The sequence below is a fragment of the Pogonomyrmex barbatus genome, unplaced genomic scaffold, assembly GCF_055798465.1.
Source record: "Pogonomyrmex barbatus isolate J1 unplaced genomic scaffold, ASM5579846v1 scaffold17, whole genome shotgun sequence".
Lineage (NCBI taxonomy): Eukaryota > Metazoa > Arthropoda > Insecta > Hymenoptera > Formicidae > Pogonomyrmex > Pogonomyrmex barbatus.
The window spans coordinates 7,083,513-7,106,050 of NW_028297113.1; the positions used below are offsets into that span (position 1 = coordinate 7,083,513).

Sequence of the window (22,538 nt, forward strand, 5' to 3'; positions counted from 1 at the left end):
TGTGTGTGTGTGCGTGTGCGTGCGTGTGTGTGTGTGTGTGTGTGTGTGTGTGTGCGTGTGCGTGCGTGTGCGTGTGCGTGCGTGTGCGTGTGTGTGCGCGCGCGCGCGCGCGCGCACAGGCAGGAATGATGCTGCTGCGCTCGGCGCGCGGCTGCTACACACACACACACACACACACACACACACACACACACGCGCGCGCGCACGAAGCGCGTATGCCCGACCCTTTTCTCTTTTATACCCGCCTAATGTAGGCGACGTAAAAGTTCCCGTTCGCGATCATATAGATAAAATATTATCAACATTAATTTGATATAAGTTTTTAACAATTTCAAGGAGATAATCAGAAAAATTGTTTTATAGTGAAATATAAATTGCATTACATGTTTGTAAAAACATTTGAACATAATTATCAAAAATAATTTCAAAAAAGATAACAATCTTACCGATAGCAGGTTTGACACATAAAGATCACTAGTTATCACTTGATGGTCAGCAACAATTTTTCTACTTTGTTGACATATGTTAATAAAGAAATTCGAGTATTTTATATCTTATACATGAGAGTGTTAAAAAGTGAGTATTAAAAAAAAGTTTAAAAGTTTTACTTAAAAGTTTATATTCATGAATTATAATGTATAAATTAATATTTTTTATTTACATATTTATAGAACGTGATGTAATATTTTTTAAAAAATAATTTTTTTTTTATAACGAAAATAAATATATATACAGACATACATAGCACTTTATACATGTAATATATATACATATGTACAAAATACCACTATACGATTAGCCAATTACAACAATATGAACAAATTACAAATACGAAATATTGAAACATCTCAAAATTAAATATTTAAAAGAGAAAGAAAGTGTTTATGTATATTTATTTATAGATACCTGCAAATGTTTTTCACTTTTTTTTTTACGTGTTTCATATTAAAGAATTTTGATAACTTTAAAAAAAATAATTTCGTTATCATTATCCGCGTTTACGATTCTTAGAGCGTTAAAATAAAAGAAAAGTTGTCTTATATTAAAAAATAATTAAAGCAATTAAAAGCAGTTAATCTCAATAAAAAAGATAGTGAAATATTCTAGGTATATATACATGTCTAGCATGTGGCACGATAAATTCAATACAGTCTCATAGACATGCACAGCCTCTAAGGAAAGCATGTACCGGTAGTGAAATCAGATCCTCGAAGAAGAATAAAAATAGCTGTTCATTAAATTTAAATTATCTTCTCTTTATATTTTTTTTCTAATAACGTTAGTTCAAAATTTCAACATCCAAGCAATATCCTCCATGGATGTGATTTCGCTACAAGTTTACATCTTCATACATTTGCAACATTTCGTACGTGAATTGTGCGTTTTTCTCGCACTAAGAGAATAGTTGCCGCTATCACACATAAATCTGCGATCAAAGTTGAAATCTAAATAACATACTTATTTAAAAAAATATCTTAAAACGTCATAATCCAAATAACACACAAGATGTATACCAAAATCATTCAGAATATGTCCAGAGTGGCCTGAGAAGCATTTTGAAATGTTCGCGTTTCCGAACACATAAAATGATGCCGGGATGTTTGGAGTGTCATCTCAACAACATGCTGTTTGGAAAATGTTTTCTGAGAACTGAAAAAGTATTGGGAAAGTACTCGGAGCTGTGCGATTCTATTTAGCTACATCTTGACGCAACGTAAGCTCTTGGACGGAATCCGCGCACTGAATTGGAAGGAATTCTCGCGGGGTCGGGCGTTAACTTCCTCCGCGCGAACGGTCGGTTCCACGTCCTCGTCGAGGTCGATGACGAAGTCGCGATTTCCCATCAGCGTCGCCAGGCACATGCTATCCTCCTTTATTCGCGAGCGCACCAGCATTTCCAGCGTGAAGAGATGTTCGTCGTGCGCCTCCGGTATGTAACGGTGCATGAACTCCGCCAAGCTGTCATACCACACGGGAAAAAAAGACTTTTATTATCTTGTTATATAATTTGAAATGTTATGAACGTATATCGAATATAACAAATACAATAACGAATCTATCTCTCACCTAGGTATATTTCTTACCGTAAGAGATACTCGACGTTATGTCCGCTCGGACCGGAACTTTCAGTGATTTGACGTGCTATGGTCTGCAACGACGTCTCGCCGAGCCACTGCTCGTTCTTGCTGGTAGCGATGTAGATTATCACCGGGAATTGCTTGTCCCCGTCCCGGCTGTAGAACGTTGCGATCGTCGTTAGGTATCCTCCTAAAGCGCACTCGCGGTTTTCTAAATAGGACAACGCCTCGCTGTCCCGAACCTGGAACGCTCGTCCGTAAACTAGGGCCTGTAAATAAAAATAGCAAATAAAAATAGAAATCTATACTGTATGTTCATTCTTATTGGCGAAATTTGTATTGCGATTGCAACGAGTAGTAATTAAATCGTACCTCTTTGTCCTCGATCAGAGTGACAACTCGGCCAGGCTGCAACATAAGAGAAGCAACAATGTTCAATAATATTCAATTTTATGTGAGAGATTAACGAAAAATTAATATATAATAAAAATGAATATATTTGTAAATTTGTAATTTAATCATTTGAATTGCACTTGAATCTTCTTTTTTGCGCGATATCAAAATTTGTACCTAAGAATAAATTTCTCTGAAGATGCTGATGACAACACAAGTTCGATTTTCATTAAGGGATTATGTATGCGTCACGTTCACGTGCTCATACATCATCACATAATATACAATACGGATTTGTTTGTCAGCAGAAAGCGCAGATATCGCACTGTTACGAAATATAATGTGGAATGTGACACAAAGAGTAATCCACGACACTTATCTCTCTTCAAAGATATCACTTACTACAAGTTTGTAACTGGCTCTATATATATATATACAGTTTCGCGTAATTTATACGTAAGTGTAATACAAAACGCATTACTACAACATTCATTTGTTTTTCTCTCATCTTTCAGAAAAATATAACTTCCAGACATTTTATATTGGAAATTCTAGAAGACTAAGACTTCTAGAATTCTATATGCAAATACACATTTAAGTGAAAAACGATCATTTTTAATCTTGAAAGCACGACGTTTATATATGTATTCTTTTTTATTTAATATGTCATTCTATTTTGACGAAGACAATGCATATGAAATGACATTTTTGAAACACAAACTCTCGGATGTTTAAGGATTTCCCTTATGATAATTTCACAAGAGTAACTTCATATGTATTGTTATCGCAAAAATCACAAATGTTAAAGACAAAATATACATCTTTTACTTTATGGATATTTAATTTTAGGAATTTTAATTTTAGTTATTGAAAATAATTTTACAAATGCTAAATCTATATTCTTCTTATTATTTTTTTATTTAGGAAGAAGAAGGGAAAGATAAAAATATTAGAGAAAGAAAAAACAAAGAAGAACGTGACAAAGCGCGTGAGTTTCCTTGTGCGTTTGAAAACAAAGAGGGGACCAAAGTGAATTTCGAGTATACTATTTTTACTTGGTGCACGTTACGTTCGCACGGCGTCCTTCAAATTCCGGTCCGCGCGCAATTTTATCGAAATCACGTACATGTCGATGGACTCTTATCAAACTGAACAAGCGTGTATAAAATGATGAATGTCGTGAAAAATGTACGGTTGGGCCAGCGCCAGAAAAAGAATGCGCGACATACGGCGACGAAATAAAACGTAATAAAATTCAGATATTAATAGAGTTCGCAAATGAACTCAAAATAAAAATCACGTGCATAATGTATGACACGTAAAAATGTATTATAAATATCAATGAATACGTTCGCCAGAGGTTCGCGACTAAACGTTAACGTTAACAATAAGCGGAAAAGTTTTCGAGATAAACGAAAAAAGTGTAATCATCAATTATGCTTGATGCGAATTAAATAATTTATTATAATTTATTATAATTTTTTTTTATTATCTCCTGATTTCTTTTAGTTTGATCAATTTTATATTTAGTAGCTTGAATTTTCGAGAAAATGTAACTTGTTAGCATTTTTAGAATATTTTAAATAATAAATTTTTTGTATATACATTACAAAAACATTTAAACATTACGCGTTTTACATACGCACGGAATTGATATTACATGATTTCGGAATTGACTGAATTTTCAACGTGTAACTATATGGCGATGCGATGGCGAATGTAGGACGTGTCCTTTTTTGTAAGTCGATGCTTGTAACTCTAGATAATACTCAATCTTTAATAAAGAGAGTAATTAATTACGGCGAATTCTTATTCATAAAGTAAGATTTTGTTTGTTATTTTATCACATCGATAAGGTCGTTACCATAAGGATGTTTGCTTTATCCAAAGTCCGAACAGCTGCTGCGATCTTTATTATCACGTGAACCGAAGATGCGCGTTGACGTCTATCAATACGCAAAGAGCTACCGTGTAAAATAATATAACAAATAGTAACGACGTCAGTGGCGTAGATATTATTATTGTTCAAGAGACTTCGACGATTCTTAAATTTGTTGCGCAAAAAAATCCTACAATGTTTGTTTTTCGAAATTTATCGAATGATATATATACATGACGTAAATACATAACAATACGAATACATAAACCTTTGCGAGCGATCGCGTTCTTCAAGGGATACAGTTTTTTTTTCTACCGAGGGACGTGACATCCCCGAAGAAAAAAAATTCATTATCGCGGTGGTTCGTCAAGCGTAAAATTATGCATTTAGAAATCGGTTTCGGTCATTCGAGTCTCCATCGTTGGAAAAAAACGGGGAAAGATACACTATGCAGATCTCGCAAGAACGGGCCTTGTCCCTTTTGAGTCATCCGCCGAACGCGTAGGTCCTCCCGAATGCAGCCGACTGTGTAACGACGTGATCGCGTCGATGACAATTAATCGCGGAGAAAGTTAAGGAGAAATAACGAGGAGAAAAGACGAGGGGCGGTTTGCCTCACCTTTTCGACTGTTCCACGGTGCGTGGTGTTGCCCTGCCAAAATCGTCTGCTAAAACCCTTCACGTAACCGGTCGTACTTCTAATGTACGAGAAACCGGGATACCAGCAGAGCGATCCGTATCCAAACACCCAGAGTTCATTCCTTTGCGTATGATCCATGATCTCCCACAGAAAGCAGTGACACAAGCGAGCCTTTTACGTTACTTTTTTTTATTTTTCTTTTTTTTTTTCTCTTTCCTTCTCCTCTCGTCCCGTTGCTCATAAATATATCATTAATGTTCCAGGCAGGTATTTTTAAATTAAAAACTCAGCGTCGTGCGATTACGTTTATTCGTCAAGAATTCATTGTAATTTATTGCATCTGACCTTCTTGTTGTAAAATAATCACGGAATTGTCTTGTAGGTGGCCTTTTTGCATTTAAGAAGCACGGGTCACGATACACGTCTATCTAAATTGTTTATCAATTTCTTTAAAAATCCAGGCTCTATATTCAGGCTTAGTTTCCGCATCTCTCTATCCATCTCAATGCGGATAGTATTCAAATCTTTTTTTTTTTTTTTTTTTTCGTATTTAAATATGTACAATAAATTTTCTACAAAACGAAAATTTCGCTATTTTATAATTCCATTTTCTATTTGCAGGAAATTATCACTTAACTCTGCGATTCCGCGTGACTGAAAATTCCAGGTTCCAATTTCACTTTTGACACACAGAATTAATCAACGAAAAAATTCTCGACCATTGCGCTAATGCACAATGATCCACGTGTTTATAGCCTCCATGAATAACTTACGAAATTTCATATCGATGAATTTGAATTCCTGTTTCATCCTGTTATCCTGGTATTGTCTACGATGATTCCAATCCACTTAGAATCGATCCTGGATCAAATTGGTCAGCTTACCACGAAAAATCCAGAAAATTTGGCCTCTCTCCTTCGTGATCTCAGAAATGCTTGAACGTACACTCGGGCGAAGTACTTCCGTGACATTTGGTCAGAAGGTCAGATTCGGAACGGAAGGACGAGTTACCTGATTCAATGAGAACTACCGGCTGACTAGCCGGCTAACGCTAAGCTAAGCTCGACGAACTAGACCAGACCGCGCGCAAGTGGCAAAAGGAGAGAGAAAGACGTCAAGGGAGAGCAAAGCGAGCCAGGGAAGAGACAGAGTAAAAGTAGCGGTGTACACATCAGCGGAGTTGATCATGGTGGGGATGGATGATGAAACGAACCGTTCTGATTGACGCACCGCCGGATGTGCGTGAGCATTCCATTGATCGGATTAATCTGAGGAAACGCCGGTTTATACTTTCGGAGTACGCGAGAGGGGCAGCCAGCTCATACGCACGTGTGTTTAAAATACAGGAAGTCACACGTGTACGTCAATCGCGACACGACGGATTTCAAAAACAAATTTCGTCAGTTGACTAGTTCGGTCAATCGCGTGGCAGAAATTGGTCCTTTAAACGTTGGTTAAATGAAATATTCCAATCCATTTCACTTGGTATATTTATTAATTCTTTACTCGCATTTTTTTCCTTAATTATGAATATTTAAATATCGCAAATGTTACATTATAAACTAATGCTACATGCTTTATTTATAAAAGAGATTTTAGGTACACAAGTTTGTTATCTCTCTTGATTCATATCAGGCTCGGAAAACACTTTGTCCAAAAGATCGGAGCACATATCGATCTCATCCTGATTTTCCATTGGTTTTAATTCTGTCAACAATTGCTCCAAGGTGGATCTTAAACATAACTGTGATCGGCGACACTCTTGTAATGCTGGCAAAAAGTTATCGTTCACCATACCACTCAACACTCTCAACAATTGCTCCCTACAATAAAAAAATATTCACTTTATGTTTGATACAAAGAAAATAATATTATTATCAAGATCCTCCATCATAGATACATTACCTGACTGCCGGCTGCAAGTTCATTCTACCCAACAATCCTGCTGCTTGCTCTATGAATCCCATTTTTATCAATGTAGATTTTACGTCATTTGAATCATTCTTACTACATAAGCTCGAAAGCAAGAATGCGGATTTTATCTGTAACTTTTCCACCGGACTTTGCATTGCTCGTAAAAGCACTGAGTAACCATCGTTTGCATTCATATATTTTAATGATGCTGGATGTCCTCTGACTATACCTGTATTCAAAATATGATCAATGAGAAAAGTTTGAGTTTCAAAACAGATTCGTGTTGTTTTGTTACTTACACGATACCGCATACAGAGCTTTTATCCTGGCTTGTTCCGATGGATCTGTATCGATCATAGATAATAACACTGGGAATACTCCAGCTTCTAGTAGTTTATCTTGACAAAATGGATTATTTTGTGCTAATTCAGCAATGATATCGGCTATACGCCATCTGATATTACTATGTGAAGAATTCAAGCATGGTTGAAATACTGAGAAACCTCCAATTTTATAAAAATCATTGGCTATGTCGATATTGTCTACAAAATCTGCCATTCTCTCTAAAGTATTCTCATATTCTGACGAATCATCGTCTGCTCGTAAATTGACAACATTAGACAAGATCTGTATAGCTTTGTGTAATTCTTCTATTACGTTCACCGTTAATGATGACAACGCCGCATTCAAAAATGTCTTTTTCTATAATTTAAAGATATTTCGTCAGATAAACAATATGATAAATAAAGAATATAATCTTAAATGAAATTTCATACTTCTTCATCCAAAGGATAGACCGATTTATTTTCCATATCTTCAGATTGTGCCGCATCCATGGCGTACTTGAGCAATCCTTGCAAGTTTGTTGGTTGTCTTGGTTGATTTGATAATGGTTGCAACGGAGTTTGATTGACATTACTAGAGGTTGAGGGACCTTCGATAGACAACGGTCTCGCACTGCTGCCCGACTGACCTTGCTTGGCATCCTTCTTTGATTCTTTATTCTCAGAACTGAGGCAAGAAATTACGTTTATTTATATAAAATACAGGTGGTTAAATTTAGGTTAATCACGATACCAAATAATAATGAAAACCTGCTCATGTTGACGTTATGTTGTTTTGCGAACGATGCGCCCATTAATTGGATAACACCGTCTAAGAACAATCTCTTTACGATCAAGCCTCAACTACTTATCTTGAATCATAGCATTTCTTTTTATGGGATCTGATATTTACGTACATATACTCAGCGTCATGAATTTCTTGATATTCAAGATGACGCACTACGATTGCGAATAGAATCCGAATATCGTATCTAACTATTCATGCTCCATGACTTATATCTTGTGATCGGTAAAATAGCTTACATATTTTATATATAGAATCATAATGAAATTTATAATAAACATGAAAATATAATCAAATTATAATCAAATTTTTATTTTATTTTAATTAGTATCATCTTTTAGATACTTCAATTTGTCAATTTTCGGGCTTTCTGAATTTTGTGATTTAAAATTCTCTTTAAATTTTTGAAAACTTTTTTTAATTTTTCTATCTCTTTGTTAATATTCCCTATTACTTTATCATCATCGATTCTCGAATTTTATATTTTACATTTTTATTCGATTCAAAATCAAAATTGCATTTGGAATTTCAATTATATAGTCTCCTTACTGATTATATCCCCCCTAATATTTTCCATTTTGTTATATTTGTATGCATATTTGGCTCAGATATATAACAATATATATATATATATATATAAAACATTAAAAACAAATTAATATAGTATACCTATAGATATCTTTTATTATATTAAATTGGTTGTTACATTTTTACAAAAACATTAGCAATGATAGTTGCACAATGATATACTCATATATTCGTGCCATTAAATAATGTAATTATGAAACTTTACAGAAAACTTATTCATATAATAGTATCCATTCCATGCAAAATAAAGCTTACTATTTAAAACATATGAACCTTTTCTCTACCTTTTCAGAACAATTATCACTTTATGCATATAACCTTGGTCCTAGTAAAAGGTTTTTACTCAAAAACGGAATCATGTTCATTAAACATTCGCTGCGTTATTCATTAAATATTTGAAGCGACATAATGAAGAAAAGAATACATCAAATTGCAGTTTTTTGAATTAAACAAAATAATGTGGTTTCTTTACAATTATGCCATATTCTGCAACTGCTGGTGTCAGATCTTCCATAGTCAGGGTATAACGTCGGTCTTTTCCCTTTGTTTTTGTATTCTGATTAGCACCACGTGTCTTACAATGTTGCAGCGCATCGTTGGCAATTTCAGAAATAAATTTTTGTGCTGCCAAAGATACTAGGCGTACTCTAAAATAATGAGAAGTCAATACGGATCATTAGTCGACAGATTTATTTAATAGACATTAAAAGATTAATTAACAAAATACTCAACCAATAATGACATGAACAATATCATATTTATACTTACATCCTAGGGTCGGTGGTATTGAAACCAGCTGTATGCAAGTAATGCTCGGTGATAGCATCAGGTATCTAACATTAACATTACAAGACATGTGACAATGCATTATGAAGTGCATAAATAAAAAAAACTTTTATTGAAACGCGATGTTTCTTTAGAGAAATTTATTCAAGAATTAATGATAGATTAATACCGTAGGTGTATAATCCTCCAATTGCAGTAAAAAGTCCGACAAAGGTTGTCCCGCAGTTGGTTTCTTGGTTTCTTCGTTGTAGATCGGTGGAGTTTCTCTTCCGAAACCTTCTGCCATTTTTTTCGTAGCGTAAAAGATAAATAAACTGTGCTACCAACTTCTAACCTCAATCACGGAAATAAATCGTTTTGCAATTTGTCTCTTGAATCCTACGGCTTTTATTTCTTCTTTTATAAATATCTCTCTTTTCTTCTGGAGCACAGTGGTACTTTTTTAATACTGTAACACGTAAATTTCTTTATGCTCAACTCACACGCAATTCGAACGTATAAATTGTAGCATATGTGCGTAAAGGTACAAGGAAAGAACTCACATAATCCAACCTAACCCTAATTGTATTTGGGCATTGTATTTTAAATCAACGATATCAACAACCTGTGAAAAACGTGATTAAAATAGCGAAATAATAACGTATGAGCATTACAATCAATTATTTAATTCAAAATATTATTGAATATTTGTTATTCAATACATCAGCTAATAATACATTCGAGAATAAATATATAATTGACTTGGTTCGCGCCAATATTTTGTTTATATTGCAGAAGTTTTTAATATAAGTTAATGAATGCATGCGTTATTTTCTTCATAGAATCTTTCTAATTAATGATATACGCTCTACTTTTATGTAAGTAATAACTTTTAATATAAATATAATGATTTTTCTAAGGATGGCATCCAATGACATCAATTCTCACCCAATGTTGGCTTCTTCAGAAGAGACTGGACAACATGTTACTAATACTTCGCAGCAGGAAACCGGTAATAAAGATGCAAATACAACCAAGCCACAGACTCAGGTAAATCCGATGAGTAATCTTCAAAGGATACAACAACGCAAGCAACAGACATACAACTGGCCGCAGGAAAAGAAATTGTTGAAGCTTGCGAATTACAGTGCTTGTCAAACAGAGGAATGCAAATGTATAGGCTGGAAGAATGCGCAACCGATTATGAAATCGTCCAAGGGCGAGATAATACAGCCTGTTATAAGCTTTTCTGATCCATGCAAACTATGCAGTCATCCTTTAGAAAATCATATTAAACATTTATCAATCCAATCTAGTGAAGAAATCAACAGATTATTGGGAATGGCTATTGATGCAGATAATATTTTAACATGTATGCACAGAGAAGCAGATACTGACACTAAGAAAGTATACTTTTATTTATATAAATTGTTAAGGAATAGTATTTCATCTATGACAAAACCAACTGTGGAAGCCCCGCTAGGACAGCCGCCATTCGAGCGACCCAACATAGCAAAAGCTGTAATGAACTTTGTCCTATATAAATTTAACCATCTATCACAGAAAGAATGGTTAGTTTTATGCGACGTAGCAAAGATGTTTATAAACTGTTTAAACTTTTGGAATTTCGAAGCACCCAGTGCCAGACAAGCAACGATGAATGCAGACGAAGCTCCTATCTACAAACTTAATTATACCCGTTGGCTGGTCTTCTGCCATGTACCTGCATTTTGTGACTCTTTACCACGTCACGACACTCCTTTAGTTTTCGGGAAGACTCTGCTGCAAGCTGTATTCAAATCACTTTGTAGAGAACTGGTGAATAAGTGCCATAATGAAAGAGATAAAATAACGCCAGAAAAGAGAGTTCTAGTTTTAACACATTTCCCTAAGTATGTTTCCTAGCTTTTTCCTTCCTTTTTTTTATACTTTTCATAAATGTAACAGCTGCTATACACATAATCTCTTGTATTTAAGGTTTCTCTCCATGCTAGAAACTGAGGTATATTCTGATAATTCACCCATGTGGAATCCTGAGTTTAAGCAAGCACCACCATCTTATCTGCAAGCTACTTTAGACTCTAAGGCACAGCAAATAAGGAGAACAGGAGAATTCGAGAGAGTTACTGTCCCATCAAATAACACAGAAAATTACATAACAATAAATATTAGCCCTGGGATAAGAAAACTTCCTGAAAAACGTACTTATTCAGAAGGGGCTCGACCTGATGCAAAGAAACGAAAAAGTGAAGAGACTTTTGAAGATCTATCAGACGAGACTGTCGCTGAAATTGTCGCAACTATTAATGATCCCAATTATATGCGCGGGCCTGACGCGGTATTTCCACCAGATGTTCCAAGAGATGAGACCGCCAAGATTGAGGAAAGTAGAAAGATCATAGAGTTTCACGTTGTTGGAAACAATCTAACACAGCCTGTATCTAAGCAAACTATGCTTTGGCTGATAGGGTTACATAATGTATTTAGTCATCAATTAGTCAGAATGCCCAAAGAATATATATCTCAATTCGTTTTTGATCCGTAAGTATTAATTTGAAGATAGTAACAGTGTTAATGTATTATAAAAAAAACAATAATAATGTACTTTTCTTTCTCTCTTTTGTCACAGAAAGCATAAAACATTGGCTTTGATAAAGAGTGGTCGTCCAATCGGTGGTATCTGTTTTCGTATGTTTCCTACTCAGGGTTTTACTGAGATAGTGTTCTGCGCTGTTACGAGTCAGGAGCAAGTAAAAGGATACGGAACACATTTAATGAATATGCTAAAAGATTATCACATCAAAAACAACATACTGCATTTTCTGACATTTGCGGATGAGTTTGCCATTGGATATTTCAAAAAGCAAGGATTTAGCAAAGAGATAAAACTGCCGAAGCCGATATATCAAGGATATATCAAAGATTATGAAGGAGCGACATTGATGCACTGTGAACTGAATGCTAAAATAGTGTATACCGAATTTACAGCGGTTATCAGGAAGCAGAAGGAGATTGTGAAAAAGCTGATTCACCAAAGACAACAAGAGATTCAAAAAGTTCATCCAGGGTTAACGTGCTTCAAAGACGGTGTAAAAAGTATTCCCGTCGAATCCATTCCAGGAATTCGCGAAACTGGATGGAAAAGTTACTGTCAAACGAGAACAAGAGGTGTAACGAAAGGGACGCAAGGTTCAGAAGTTGGAGATTATACAGATATGTCAGAGTGTCTTTATAACTCTTTAAATAATGTTTTAAATAGTGTGAAAGTTCACAGTGCAGCTTGGCCATTTCTGGAACCTGTAGACAAAGACGAAGTTCCGGATTATTACGATCACATAAAATATCCGATGGGTGAGAAAAGAAGATACATTTTAAAATACCATGCAAAACATTTTTCAATAATAATGAAACATTAAATATAATGTTAAAATGAGAAATCAATCAAAATATAACATAAAATGAAGTATATCAATCAAAGTATAACACACGATTATGATTTATGTTGCAGATCTTAAGACTATGGAGGAACGTTTGAAATCTAAATATTATGTAACAAGAAGATTATTTATCGCAGACATGATACGAATTTTTACAAATTGTAGATTATATAACAGTCTTGATACCGATTATTATCGTTGTGCCAATGCTTTGGAAAAATATTTTCAGACGCGTATGAAAGAGATTGGTTTATGGGAGAAATAGAATTTGTGTCGTGTGATATGTAAGAATATAAAAAAGATAATGAATTGTATTCATTATTTATTCCCTTATTATCTATTTAGAATAATTATTAATATTGTCTATTAAATTTGGAAAATTTCTATCGGGAGCGTCTATGATCAGAAATTAGAATAAATTTTTCACAAGATTTTCGAGTTGTAACATAGTATAAATTGTAACACAGTATATATTGCGTGAATAAACTTAATAAAAATTCGTATATATTTAATAGAAATTTGTTTAACGAAAATTTGAATCCTTCAAATAAAAATTCAATCATACAGCAGAGATTTAGAGTGCGTTCCTTTGTTCACTCCGAATGCTCATGCTATGACGTAATGAAAGTGTATTGCTATTCCATTCCGTTTTACTTTCGTACGCTTTCTAACTGCTTCAAGATTGTAAAACGGAACACAGTTGCAGTATGTTGTCTGAAGCTCCAACTGAAATAATGGCTGGCACATCTAATATTAAAAAAAATATAATTTTATTATATATATTAAATATAATATATATATAAAATTATTAATATGTATATATACATAATGAATAATATTTATTAATATATAATTATAATAATAATATTTATTAATAAATTAATAATAATGGTAATTATACAGTTTAGACTCCTCACCTAAAATATGGATAAAATTAGACTCATTCGACGCGTTTTTGCACAAAATAAAAGAATCTGGCAGTAACACATTAGCTTTATTTCAACAAATACTACAAATTTATAAATGTGCACACTATCTCGAGCGTTTCCGGCAAGCGGATCGGTGTATACTTACAAAATACATTGCCGCGATCACTGGTAAGAGAAATGAATAATTTGACATTTTGTATTCAACAATAGAATTGTATCGATCCATCGTAAATAAATCCAGATTGAGCTCCTTGCCAGAATTAAGTTTTTCGGTATAAATTAAATAATCAGCGCATTGATGCATTATTGTCTTCCACATTATCTATCAAAATATTATATACATAATTGCTCGATTAAAAGGAAAAAAGAGATAAGATATTTACCAATGGCGTTGGAGGGTATTGCCGCTGCAATCCGACCTGCATCCATCGAGAGAATAGAACCATCATTTCTCTGGAGTACCGATCGTGGAGATTTGAGAGAATACATGTATATATGTATATTGTAATATACGTATACATGTGTATCATTGTATTGTTGACGTGTTACTCTAAATACGTTATTTGCGATAAATGTCATCACCTGCCTCGGTAGTCGAAGGGATAAGTTGCCTGCCCCGTAAGCAGGAGATCCAGGTTTGATTCCCGGCTGAGGTGTGGTATTTTTTCGTAAGATAATTACGAATTTATAATTACGAATTTTCACGACTGGTTCGTGGTCGAGCCCCGTTGTGACGCACACAGAATATTTTCCTCTAATTTTATGCAGGAGTATATGGCTTATTTGCTTGTCTTCGAATTTTGTGTCCTGAAATGTTGTTTGAACAATAGTTTTTTTTATCATAAAAGCAAGTTGTCCCATAAGGATATATCCGTATCCTTTTATTAAATCGTTCTTATCTTTGTAGTTTAAATTTAATTTAGTACTTTTTTTGGCAAAAGATCTGGATATTTGAGACTTATGGATATTTGAAACTTTTAATAGGGCTCGGAGAATGTCCATTCCTGTAAAAAGAATTTATATATTAATAAAAATAAAATTTATATATTAATAAAAATATGTTGACGACAACGACGACGTCGATCAATACCACCACCATCAATTTTCATCTGAATTAGATTTAGATTTAAGATAAAATTAGACTTAGATCGAACTTAGATATAGATTTAGGATTACGATTTTTCTATTTCGACAGTTTGTAGGCAAATGATAATGTAGTCATAATATATGTAGTCATTTATGTAGTCATAATTATATTATCATTTATATCATGTATATTATCCTAAATCTATATTTAAGTTCGATTTAAATCTAATTCTATCTTAAATCTAAATGTAATCGACTTGTGTCATTAAATGGAAAGCACCCATTATTGTTAAATATGTGATTTATTAATAATGAATTATTAATCTTTTAATGTGTGTGTGTGTGTGTGTGTGTGTGTGTGTGTGTGTGTGTTTGAACTGCAATGTGCTGTTAGCATTTGCTTCTTTTAAATTGGAGGAAAGGAACAACGGTAGTTCTTCAACAACATTTTCCTTCAACATGCATCAAGAGGGACACTTCTATACAAGGTTCTCATAAAGAAACTCACTATTTTGTAAACTATTTAATTATTCAAAAATTATTGGAATTACACTTGTCAGATTCCAATTTCAAATGATATGTATTGCTGCAATTTTATTTGTGGCGGTTCCCCGCTCACACAATTAATATTTAGCAAAGCGTGAACAAAAACAGTATGACTCGTATAGCGCAGTGGTAGCGCGCCAGCCCTCAGATATCTGAAAATCTCGGTTCGAATTTCATCGCCGCCAACATTTTTTTTTTCGCCATCAAATTCAACACATCGTGGACAACGTTCCTTACTAACGCCACAAAGTGGTGACCCGGATATGATTTGAACACGCAATGCAATTCCACCCGTCGAAATACAGATACGGCCACATAAAGCCCGCTGCTTTCGACGACGTGACTCTCCATGGCCAATCATCGGACGCATTCGCCGAAGTTCATCATTTACGTCGCCGTACGTGAAAAGTTTCACGTGAAATGTCAAGATGTAAAAAATGAAAAAGAAAAAGTGGAAAATGAAAAGTGAAAAATTTCAATTACATGAAATTTAAAAGTTACAAGATTAACCGTCAGAGGTCGAATGGACGACCGTTCCTCTTTTGATCGCTCGGCTGTCGTTACGTCAGTCATTCGTTTCTTCATCTTTTTCGTTTCTTTCCCTCTATTTTCCCCCTCACGTCACTCATTCTCTGTTCATCATTTCTGTCTTCTTTTTTCAAAAGAAGCGATCGGTTACGGAGTGTCAAGTTCCACACGTTTGTGGCGGCTTGTGTTGGAGGAGCGTTGTCCACGATATATAGTAGAATTTTTGGTGACGGAAAAAAGATGTTGGCCGCGGTGGGATTCGAACCTAGGTCCTCAAGTGTATGAGTCTCGAGCGCTACCACTGCGCCAGGCGGGCCACGGTACTTTTTCGTGTATGTTTCTACTAGGTATTAGTTGTGTGAGCGGGGGACCGCCACACGTTCTCGTCGAGCGCGTTTCCTCGTGATTTCACGTAGTGCCCGTGAATCTCGGGCTGAGAGGCAGTATTCCTATTTCCTTCGTCGCTCGCTCGCGCGTGAGCACGTGAGCAGCCTCTCGCAGGTTACGCGAGTGTGCTCCAGCGGGAACCCGGACATGTCCGTCACCCGAAACCGATTCCTGTCGACACTCGGCGTCGCACGACGCTTCGTCGCCGCCGTCGACGTCGATCATGTGCACGTTGCAGGCATGGCCGTGCGACGCACGTGCTCGCCTGCATACCGCTGGAATGCAGCGTGCTGGAGGTAAGAATGGAAGGACATAAAACTGTCTTCTAATTGATTGAACGCACATTTAGAAACATCTTTATTTTTTTCTTTGATAAAATAGAATTTGCTGCAATAAAGATCTTTTCTAAGAATGTTCTCTTTAATCGGCAGAAAAAGAGAACGGTTAAACTTAGCGAATATTTTTGAGACGAAGTAGTGCTGTTCTGTCAATAAGCTTTATACAGAGTAAATGTGTAAGATCAAAAATAACGAATTTCATGATAACATTTAGGAAAATGCAATAGAATCTACGAAATAGGAAGAAAGATCTTTTGTTTTTTGTTAATATAGGGAACAAAACAAAAATAAGAAACATTATTGACGAACAATCGCCAGGAGATTTTAAAATTCGGAGTTCTTATCTTTGCAATAAGAATTGTTTAATAGGTCTTACATCTATTTCTACCAATATAAATTACTTTCATCCCGGTTTAACTTATTTTTCATTCTTTTCTAAAACTAAAGAAAAATAAAGAGCAAATTAAAGCTATACGTAGAACTGGATATTCCGCTCTGATTAAAGATTAATTTAGAATTGTCTTCGATTTTAAAAGTATAGGTTCCTACATAAAATCCTGTATAAACATAACCTCTCTATCTCTGTATATATATATATATATATTAATTTGTGCGAAATAAATATCTTAAGATTGGAAGCAGCCTTAAAAATGTATGTATGTATGTATATATATATATATATATATATATATATATATATACGTATACATACATACATACTTATACTCCTGTATTGTTATTCTAATGTGTATAAGAAGTAAAGAATAGGAATATCTTCAGTTGCGTTTTCTCTTTACTTCACAAAGAGCTTGTTTATAGAGACATAAGGAAGAATATAGAATATAAACTCGATAAACAATATCCGCTTCATTCTAATTCTGTTTCTAATTGTTTAATGATTTTTTTCATTTATAATTTGTTACAAAATTGCGATTTTATTTGTTCACTCGTGAACATCTATTTCAATATAGTCATATTGTAATTTTTAATTAAAGGTCGTTAAATTTTTAGATTGTTGGACCATAATGTGCGAATGACTCATTCCGTAACACAATCATGGATAAGAACCAAGGATGAGTGTCAAGAAATGATGGCTCTATGGTCGGACATTGCCCACGACTTAATGGAGGGGGATGATTTTCAACGAATAGTTAAAAAATGGATGACAGAAGTAAGTTGCTATTGATTCAAATACCATGTGACAAGTCAAATCAATAAATTTTTATGAATACAAAAATATCTTTTTCATTTAGATATTACAATACAATGTACCAGGAGGAAAGAAAATTCGAGGTTTAACGGTAACTTATGTCTATAAGTTACTGGCATCAAATAATCAACTTACAGAAAATAATATTCGTCTGACACGGATTTTAGAATTGTGTATAGGAATGGTGCGTGACTTCGTTCTATACTAATATCTTTCATAAACTAGACCAAATTATTGTAGTACAAGACAATATCTTAATTTATTACATCTATTTAAATCAAAGCATATTGTGTGTGATAAATTGTTTAGATTAAATATATAATATGTCGTTATACTTTATAATATTAAGATATTACTTTCATACAGTTTCAAGCTTATTCACTCCTTCTTGATGATATACCAGGCCGATTGTTATTACGTAAATACCGGCCGGAATGGTATAGCGATGGGAGTGTAGCGTCAGTAAAAGATAGAGTAATGTTGCAACATACTGTCGGTAATGTAATGTTAGAGCACTTTTTGGAAAGCGAATGCTATTCTGACATATTAGATCTATTTGTGGAAGTGAGTGAAAATCTCATATATATGCTTGTAAATATCAGCTTATCTCTTTTTTGCTTTTAATCGAGCAATTATGTATATAATATTTTGATAGATTACGTGGAAAACAATAACATATCAAAGGTCAGTGTCAAAATTTATCAATTTCGACAAGAAGCTCAATCTGAATTTATGTACGATGGATCGATATGATTCTATTGTTCAATACAAAACATATTTGTCATTTTTTTTACCAGTGATCATAGCAATGCATTTTGTAAGTATGCCTTAGTTTTCTCACACATGAAAATACATAAATATCTTAATAATGATAATAATGACATGTTAAATATAGGCTGGAGTAAATAATGTAGACGAGTTGAGGCAAGCAAAAACTATCTTGTTAGAGATGGGACACTTGTTCCAAGTCCAAGATGATTATTTAGCTATCTTTGGAAATATAGATAAAGATAGTAGTGATATAGAAGAGGGAAAATGTACGTGGCTGATTGTGGTAGCTCTTCAACAGGCTACTCCAGAGCAACGTAAAATTTTGAAAGTGAATATCGTTTATTACAAACATTCTTTTACTAAACGTTATTATATATTAATCTTTTTCTTATTATTATTTCTTCTCTTGTCATGTAGGAATGTTATAACTCTTCGGATCCGGAGAAAGTGAGACGTGTGAAGCAGCTCTTCATCGATTTGGGATTGCCAAATACCTATTCTATATACGAAGAAGAAAAGTATAATTCACTAAATAAAGAGATACAAAAGATATCACATGGGCCTCTACATAGTTTTTTCCTGGATTTATTAGGAAAGCTTTATCGCAGAGTTGTTTAAAGCACCGTGTATATTAAAAAACTAGACTAATGCATTAATCCTTCATAAATTTGAATTTTAAGAAGAAATGTGAAACATGATGTGTTCTGTCATTGTCCGAAGGATGATGAAATGAATGTTATTTCAAAGTGAAAAATATCTAAAAACATTTTATAAAATTTTATGTACAGAGAAGGATATTTCTTTAAGTCAATAAAAAAAATTAAAACATGAGATATTATTTCCTACCAAATTTTCTACAATGCATAATAAGTTAAGTCATTAAAAATGTTAAAACAAAGCACTAGTAATTGTTAAAATATTGATTTGTCGAAAAATATTTTTATAATTAAAATAAAAATCATCGACAGATATAAAGTTGTTACAAAAAAAGCTATTGTACGAAATAATGTGTTATATTAGTACAAAGCATGATGTAAGAAGAAAGGTGAACCATTGCGCATAATAGCGGAGGTCTGAGATCTTACAAATCAGAGCTTGAGCTTTTATGCAGCGTGCTGTTTACTAAGTTAAGAGATAAAAAGATAAGATTGTCTAATGCAATTTGGATAAAAATATGTTGTACATGTTGTATATAATATTATAAAACTAATGTATAACTATATAAATTGTTGACAGTACGATTTACGCTTTTAGAATTCTTACTTATATATTAACCGAATTTTTATTGTATGTCAAAATTTTTATCTGTTAAGACGTGTCTCTTATGAGTTCCTGAGAGGTTTTTTTAACACGTTCTCATATTTAGAAGCATTCTATTCATTAATTCTTTTGTTCATACGACGCTTAATTACATATACTGAAGAAGACTCTGTGAATCGAAAACATTTTATATTGTTTATTTTTAAATAAAGATATTATTTATGAAGAATTAATGAAAACATTCTGTTAATAAATTATTGTTGTCTTTGACCTTCAATTTTATTATTTTATAATGTATAAGTATTATATAATGTACATTTATATCGGAAATGTGTGTTAAAGTACAGAGATAATTAACAGGAAATGTGATTTTGGTTTTATAAAAGATAGTAAACACTACATCGTAGTTATTTGTGACATACAAAATACGAAAAGGAAAAGATTATATTTATAAGCATTCGGAAGATAAACTTATCATAGTTGAGTTTTATATACTCTTCCTTTCATCGATACGCTTCGAGCCACAGTTTTCATAGTTCATACTTTTTGGGAAAATAATACACAATACATAAATATAATTTTCCCTGTTACTACGACCGGTTCGCCTCTTACAATTTTAAACGCAACAAACATTTTAAGAACTAATGTCACTCTGTCATTTAAAACGAAACTCAATAAGCAGCTACATTGAATTTCGCATAAAAGCTCAAAGCGGTTATTGGTAATTGGTTGACTGTCCCTCAGTACCTTTGACCTACTGCGCATCCATCGGAATGGTTCACCTTTCTTCTTACACCATGGTACAAAGATAACAATATTAAAAGATCGCGCAATTGCAACTGCATCGTGGAATTTACGAAAAAAAAAAAAATGGAATTGAAAAATAGATATTATATCATTCAACTTTTGATTGTAATTCTTTTCAATATAAACTATTTCGATAGAATGGATGTTAAAACTATAAATTTGAACGCGCATAGATAAAGAGATTTGTCTGTTGGTCTTCATGCTATGCAGATAATCTATCGCAAGATGTTATCATGTTTCTGAGGGCATACAATATGTAGGAAATATTAGGAACAGGAACAAATATTAAATTTTGGAAATGAAAATTTGAAATAAAAGTTACATGTAACGCACGATGAACGACTTATTATTTAAAATATCAAATAGAAATCAAAAATAATGTGTTAAAATTTAAGTTTTAATAATAAGCTTGTAATAATAATAAGTTGTAATAATTTAATCATTACAAATTAACTGATTCATTTTAAAATTAATTCATTCAAAACAGTTAAAAATACTGAAAAATATTAAAAATTACAGAATATATTTACAAATGCAAAGTTTAAACTGAAAATTATCTTGCAACAACAATATGTATAAATAGTAATGTATAAATAGAAATAAAATGTCTTCGAATTTTTGAAGTATATAAATAAAATTTTTTAAATATATAAATAAATAGAATTAATAAGAGTTTGTAGAAAAAGATAAAATTACAAATATTTTTCTAATTAATAAAAAGATTATAGATCATTTGTTCCCCTTACGTCACATTACGTAATACATAAAGTTTTGGAGTCAACTTTCAGGCTCAGTAAATAGGGGAGTTAGCAGTGTAGTGAATAGTATAAATACTATGTTAAAAAGCTGTGACGTTGGGGTGAGGAGCGTTGTCCATGATGTATTGAGTTTGATGATGGAAAAAGATGTTGGCCGCGGTGAGATTCGAACCTAAGTCCTCAGGGATCTAAGACTTGGCGCGCTACCACTGCGCTATGCGGGCCATGATTCATTTTGTGAATGCTTTGGTAGATATTATGTGTGTAGCGGGGGACACATTGCATGTGAAAAATTGTAGTGGTATCGTAAGGTCGTAAGCGAATTGACCAATCGATTATTTTTAGACTGTAAGGAGAATAATTGATTCTGATTGGTCAATTTGCTTATGATCTTACGGTTACGATTAAAATTTTTTCACGTGCAATGGCCTTTACAAGCGCTCCACGTGTTATCATTCTTTAGGCTGGATCCTTATGCAGACACCGGCGCTTTAACCACCAGCGTTCAAGCGCTGTTTCAAATGTTGAGCATCGACCATTGAGAGCTGTTCAATTGGGAATATTCGAAGCAGTAATTTTTATCTAATTTTATTGATTCATAGACATAGTATAGATAAACCGAACATGCTATATATCAGGCGATGGGCGACATGTGCGAGTGAGAAGAAACAACACCTGATTTTTTTTCTCTCTCTCTTTCTCTCTAGATAGAAGAAGATGGGAGAAATTAAGTGGGGATTTTCCCCACTTGGGTGTATGATCCCTATCATATACTACGTTTACACGGCGACGTTAAACCGATTAATAATCGCAGTTAGTGATTTCCTGCATTTAATTGGAGCATATTTTAGATTTAAAAGAATACACCAATCGAACGCAAGATTTCACTAACTAATCGGTTGTTACTAAACCGATTTAACGTCGCTGTGTAAATGTAGTAATAGACACAATCCCCACTTAAAGTTTCCCCCACCTTCTTCTATTAGAGAGAGAGAAAAAAAATCAGGTGTTGTTTCTTCTCACTCGCACATGTCGTTCATTGCCTGATATATAGCATGCTCGGTCTATCTATGCTATGAAAGGAACGCACCCTTAA

The 22,538-nt window shown here is 33.7% G+C and overlaps 6 protein-coding genes across 16 annotated transcripts; 2 read left to right on the forward strand and 4 right to left on the reverse strand.

Annotated features, from left to right (window-relative positions):
• Positions 1-602: 602 nt before the first annotated feature.
• LOC105431150 (putative glutathione-specific gamma-glutamylcyclotransferase 2) lies at positions 603-6,165 on the reverse strand. Of its 2 annotated transcripts, XM_025219161.2 has the most exons (5): positions 5,764-6,165; positions 4,970-5,644; positions 2,451-2,486; positions 2,085-2,347; positions 603-1,959 (listed from the first exon to the last, which is right to left on the reverse strand). In XM_025219161.2, the coding sequence occupies exons 2-5, from the start codon at positions 5,126-5,128 to the stop codon at positions 1,698-1,700; spliced, it is 720 nt and encodes a 239-aa protein (XP_025074946.2). In that variant the 5' UTR covers positions 5,129-5,644; positions 5,764-6,165; the 3' UTR covers positions 603-1,697. The 2 variants fall into 2 exon arrangements, with proteins under 2 accessions (XP_025074946.2, XP_011643471.2); XM_011645169.3 differs by having other exon boundaries at positions 4,970-6,165.
• Positions 6,166-6,462: 297 nt separating this feature from the next.
• On the reverse strand, positions 6,463-8,190 carry LOC105431157 (hsp70-binding protein 1). The gene is made up of 5 exons (XM_011645182.3): positions 7,999-8,190; positions 7,681-7,915; positions 7,204-7,606; positions 6,896-7,133; positions 6,463-6,813 (listed from the first exon to the last, which is right to left on the reverse strand). The coding sequence occupies exons 1-5, from the start codon at positions 8,040-8,042 to the stop codon at positions 6,603-6,605; spliced, it is 1,131 nt and encodes a 376-aa protein (XP_011643484.2). The 5' UTR covers positions 8,043-8,190; the 3' UTR covers positions 6,463-6,602.
• Positions 8,191-8,693: 503 nt separating this feature from the next.
• On the reverse strand, positions 8,694-9,712 carry LOC105431163 (transcription initiation factor TFIID subunit 10). Its single transcript, XM_011645195.2, has 3 exons — positions 9,576-9,712; positions 9,389-9,453; positions 8,694-9,267 (listed from the first exon to the last, which is right to left on the reverse strand). The coding sequence occupies exons 1-3, from the start codon at positions 9,690-9,692 to the stop codon at positions 9,066-9,068; spliced, it is 384 nt and encodes a 127-aa protein (XP_011643497.1). The 5' UTR covers positions 9,693-9,712; the 3' UTR covers positions 8,694-9,065.
• Positions 9,713-9,787: 75 nt separating this feature from the next.
• Positions 9,788-13,340, forward strand: LOC105422578 (histone acetyltransferase KAT2A-like). Of its 4 annotated transcripts, none has more exons than XM_089074272.1 (5): positions 9,788-9,929; positions 10,306-11,277; positions 11,363-11,926; positions 12,015-12,736; positions 12,894-13,340. In XM_089074272.1, the coding sequence occupies exons 2-5, from the start codon at positions 10,307-10,309 to the stop codon at positions 13,085-13,087; spliced, it is 2,451 nt and encodes an 816-aa protein (XP_088930398.1). In that variant the 5' UTR covers positions 9,788-9,929; position 10,306; the 3' UTR covers positions 13,088-13,340. The 4 variants fall into 4 exon arrangements, with proteins under 4 accessions (XP_088930398.1, XP_088930397.1, XP_088930399.1 ...); XM_089074271.1 differs by having other exon boundaries at positions 9,907-10,046; XM_089074273.1 differs by lacking the exon at positions 9,788-9,929 and adding an exon at positions 10,060-10,263 and having other exon boundaries at positions 10,353-11,277.
• LOC148937099 (uncharacterized) lies at positions 13,128-22,393 on the reverse strand. 7 transcript variants are annotated; one of them, XM_089074287.1, is made up of 5 exons: positions 21,615-22,393; positions 14,334-14,755; positions 14,135-14,170; positions 13,897-14,073; positions 13,128-13,569 (listed from the first exon to the last, which is right to left on the reverse strand). In XM_089074287.1, exons 2-5 carry the CDS (start codon positions 14,751-14,753, stop codon positions 13,429-13,431), a joined length of 774 nt encoding a protein of 257 aa, XP_088930413.1. In that variant the 5' UTR covers positions 14,754-14,755; positions 21,615-22,393; the 3' UTR covers positions 13,128-13,428. The 7 variants fall into 7 exon arrangements, 3 of the variants coding, with proteins under 3 accessions (XP_088930413.1, XP_088930412.1, XP_088930411.1); XM_089074286.1 differs by having other exon boundaries at positions 21,519-22,393; XM_089074285.1 differs by lacking the exon at positions 21,615-22,393 and adding an exon at positions 15,346-15,682.
• On the forward strand, positions 15,939-19,448 carry LOC105430936 (farnesyl pyrophosphate synthase-like). Its single transcript, XM_089074280.1, has 7 exons — positions 15,939-16,594; positions 17,648-17,807; positions 17,890-18,030; positions 18,213-18,410; positions 18,502-18,663; positions 18,742-18,945; positions 19,035-19,448. Exons 1-7 carry the CDS (start codon positions 16,446-16,448, stop codon positions 19,233-19,235), a joined length of 1,215 nt encoding a protein of 404 aa, XP_088930406.1. The 5' UTR covers positions 15,939-16,445; the 3' UTR covers positions 19,236-19,448.
• Positions 22,394-22,538: the final 145 nt, after the last annotated feature.

Excerpts from the sequence above, each read along its gene's own strand:
- LOC105431150 (XM_025219161.2), bottom strand. The coding sequence starts at position 5,128 with ATGGATCATACGCAAAGGAATGAACTCTGGGTGTTTGGATACGGATCG. Across the intron at positions 2,487-4,969 it reads ACCGTGGAACAGTCGAAAAG|CCTGGCCGAGTTGTCACTCT; the intron begins GTGAGGCAAACC and ends CTTATGTTGCAG. Across the intron at positions 1,960-2,084 it reads AACGTCGAGTATCTCTTACG|CTTGGCGGAGTTCATGCACC; the intron begins GTAAGAAATATA and ends GTGGTATGACAG.
- LOC105430936 (XM_089074280.1), top strand. The coding sequence starts at position 16,446 with ATGTCCGTCACCCGAAACCGATTCCTGTCGACACTCGGCGTCGCACGA. Across the intron at positions 17,808-17,889 it reads TTAAAAAATGGATGACAGAA|ATATTACAATACAATGTACC; the intron begins GTAAGTTGCTAT and ends TTTTTCATTTAG. Across the intron at positions 18,664-18,741 it reads TGATCATAGCAATGCATTTT|GCTGGAGTAAATAATGTAGA; the intron begins GTAAGTATGCCT and ends TGTTAAATATAG.
- LOC105431157 (XM_011645182.3), bottom strand. The coding sequence starts at position 8,042 with ATGGGCGCATCGTTCGCAAAACAACATAACGTCAACATGAGCAG. Across the intron at positions 7,916-7,998 it reads CATAACGTCAACATGAGCAG|TTCTGAGAATAAAGAATCAA; the intron begins GTTTTCATTATT and ends TTCTTGCCTCAG. Across the intron at positions 6,814-6,895 it reads AACTTGCAGCCGGCAGTCAG|GGAGCAATTGTTGAGAGTGT; the intron begins GTAATGTATCTA and ends TTTTTATTGTAG.
- LOC105422578 (XM_089074270.1), top strand. The coding sequence starts at position 10,292 with ATGATTTTTCTAAGGATGGCATCCAATGACATCAATTCTCACCCAATG. Across the intron at positions 11,927-12,014 it reads TCTCAATTCGTTTTTGATCC|AAAGCATAAAACATTGGCTT; the intron begins GTAAGTATTAAT and ends CTTTTGTCACAG. Across the intron at positions 12,737-12,893 it reads TCACATAAAATATCCGATGG|ATCTTAAGACTATGGAGGAA; the intron begins GTGAGAAAAGAA and ends TTTATGTTGCAG.
- LOC105431163 (XM_011645195.2), bottom strand. The coding sequence starts at position 9,692 with ATGGCAGAAGGTTTCGGAAGAGAAACTCCACCGATCTACAACGAAGAA. Across the intron at positions 9,454-9,575 it reads TGGAGGATTATACACCTACG|ATACCTGATGCTATCACCGA; the intron begins GTATTAATCTAT and ends TGTTAATGTTAG. Across the intron at positions 9,268-9,388 it reads AATACCACCGACCCTAGGAT|AGTACGCCTAGTATCTTTGG; the intron begins GTAAGTATAAAT and ends TCATTATTTTAG.
- LOC148937099 (XM_089074287.1), bottom strand. The coding sequence starts at position 14,753 with ATGGACATTCTCCGAGCCCTATTAAAAGTTTCAAATATCCATAAGTCT. Across the intron at positions 14,171-14,333 it reads CCCTTCGACTACCGAGGCAG|GTCGGATTGCAGCGGCAATA; the intron begins GTGATGACATTT and ends CGATGGATGCAG. Across the intron at positions 14,074-14,134 it reads AATACCCTCCAACGCCATTG|ATAATGTGGAAGACAATAAT; the intron begins GTAAATATCTTA and ends ATATTTTGATAG.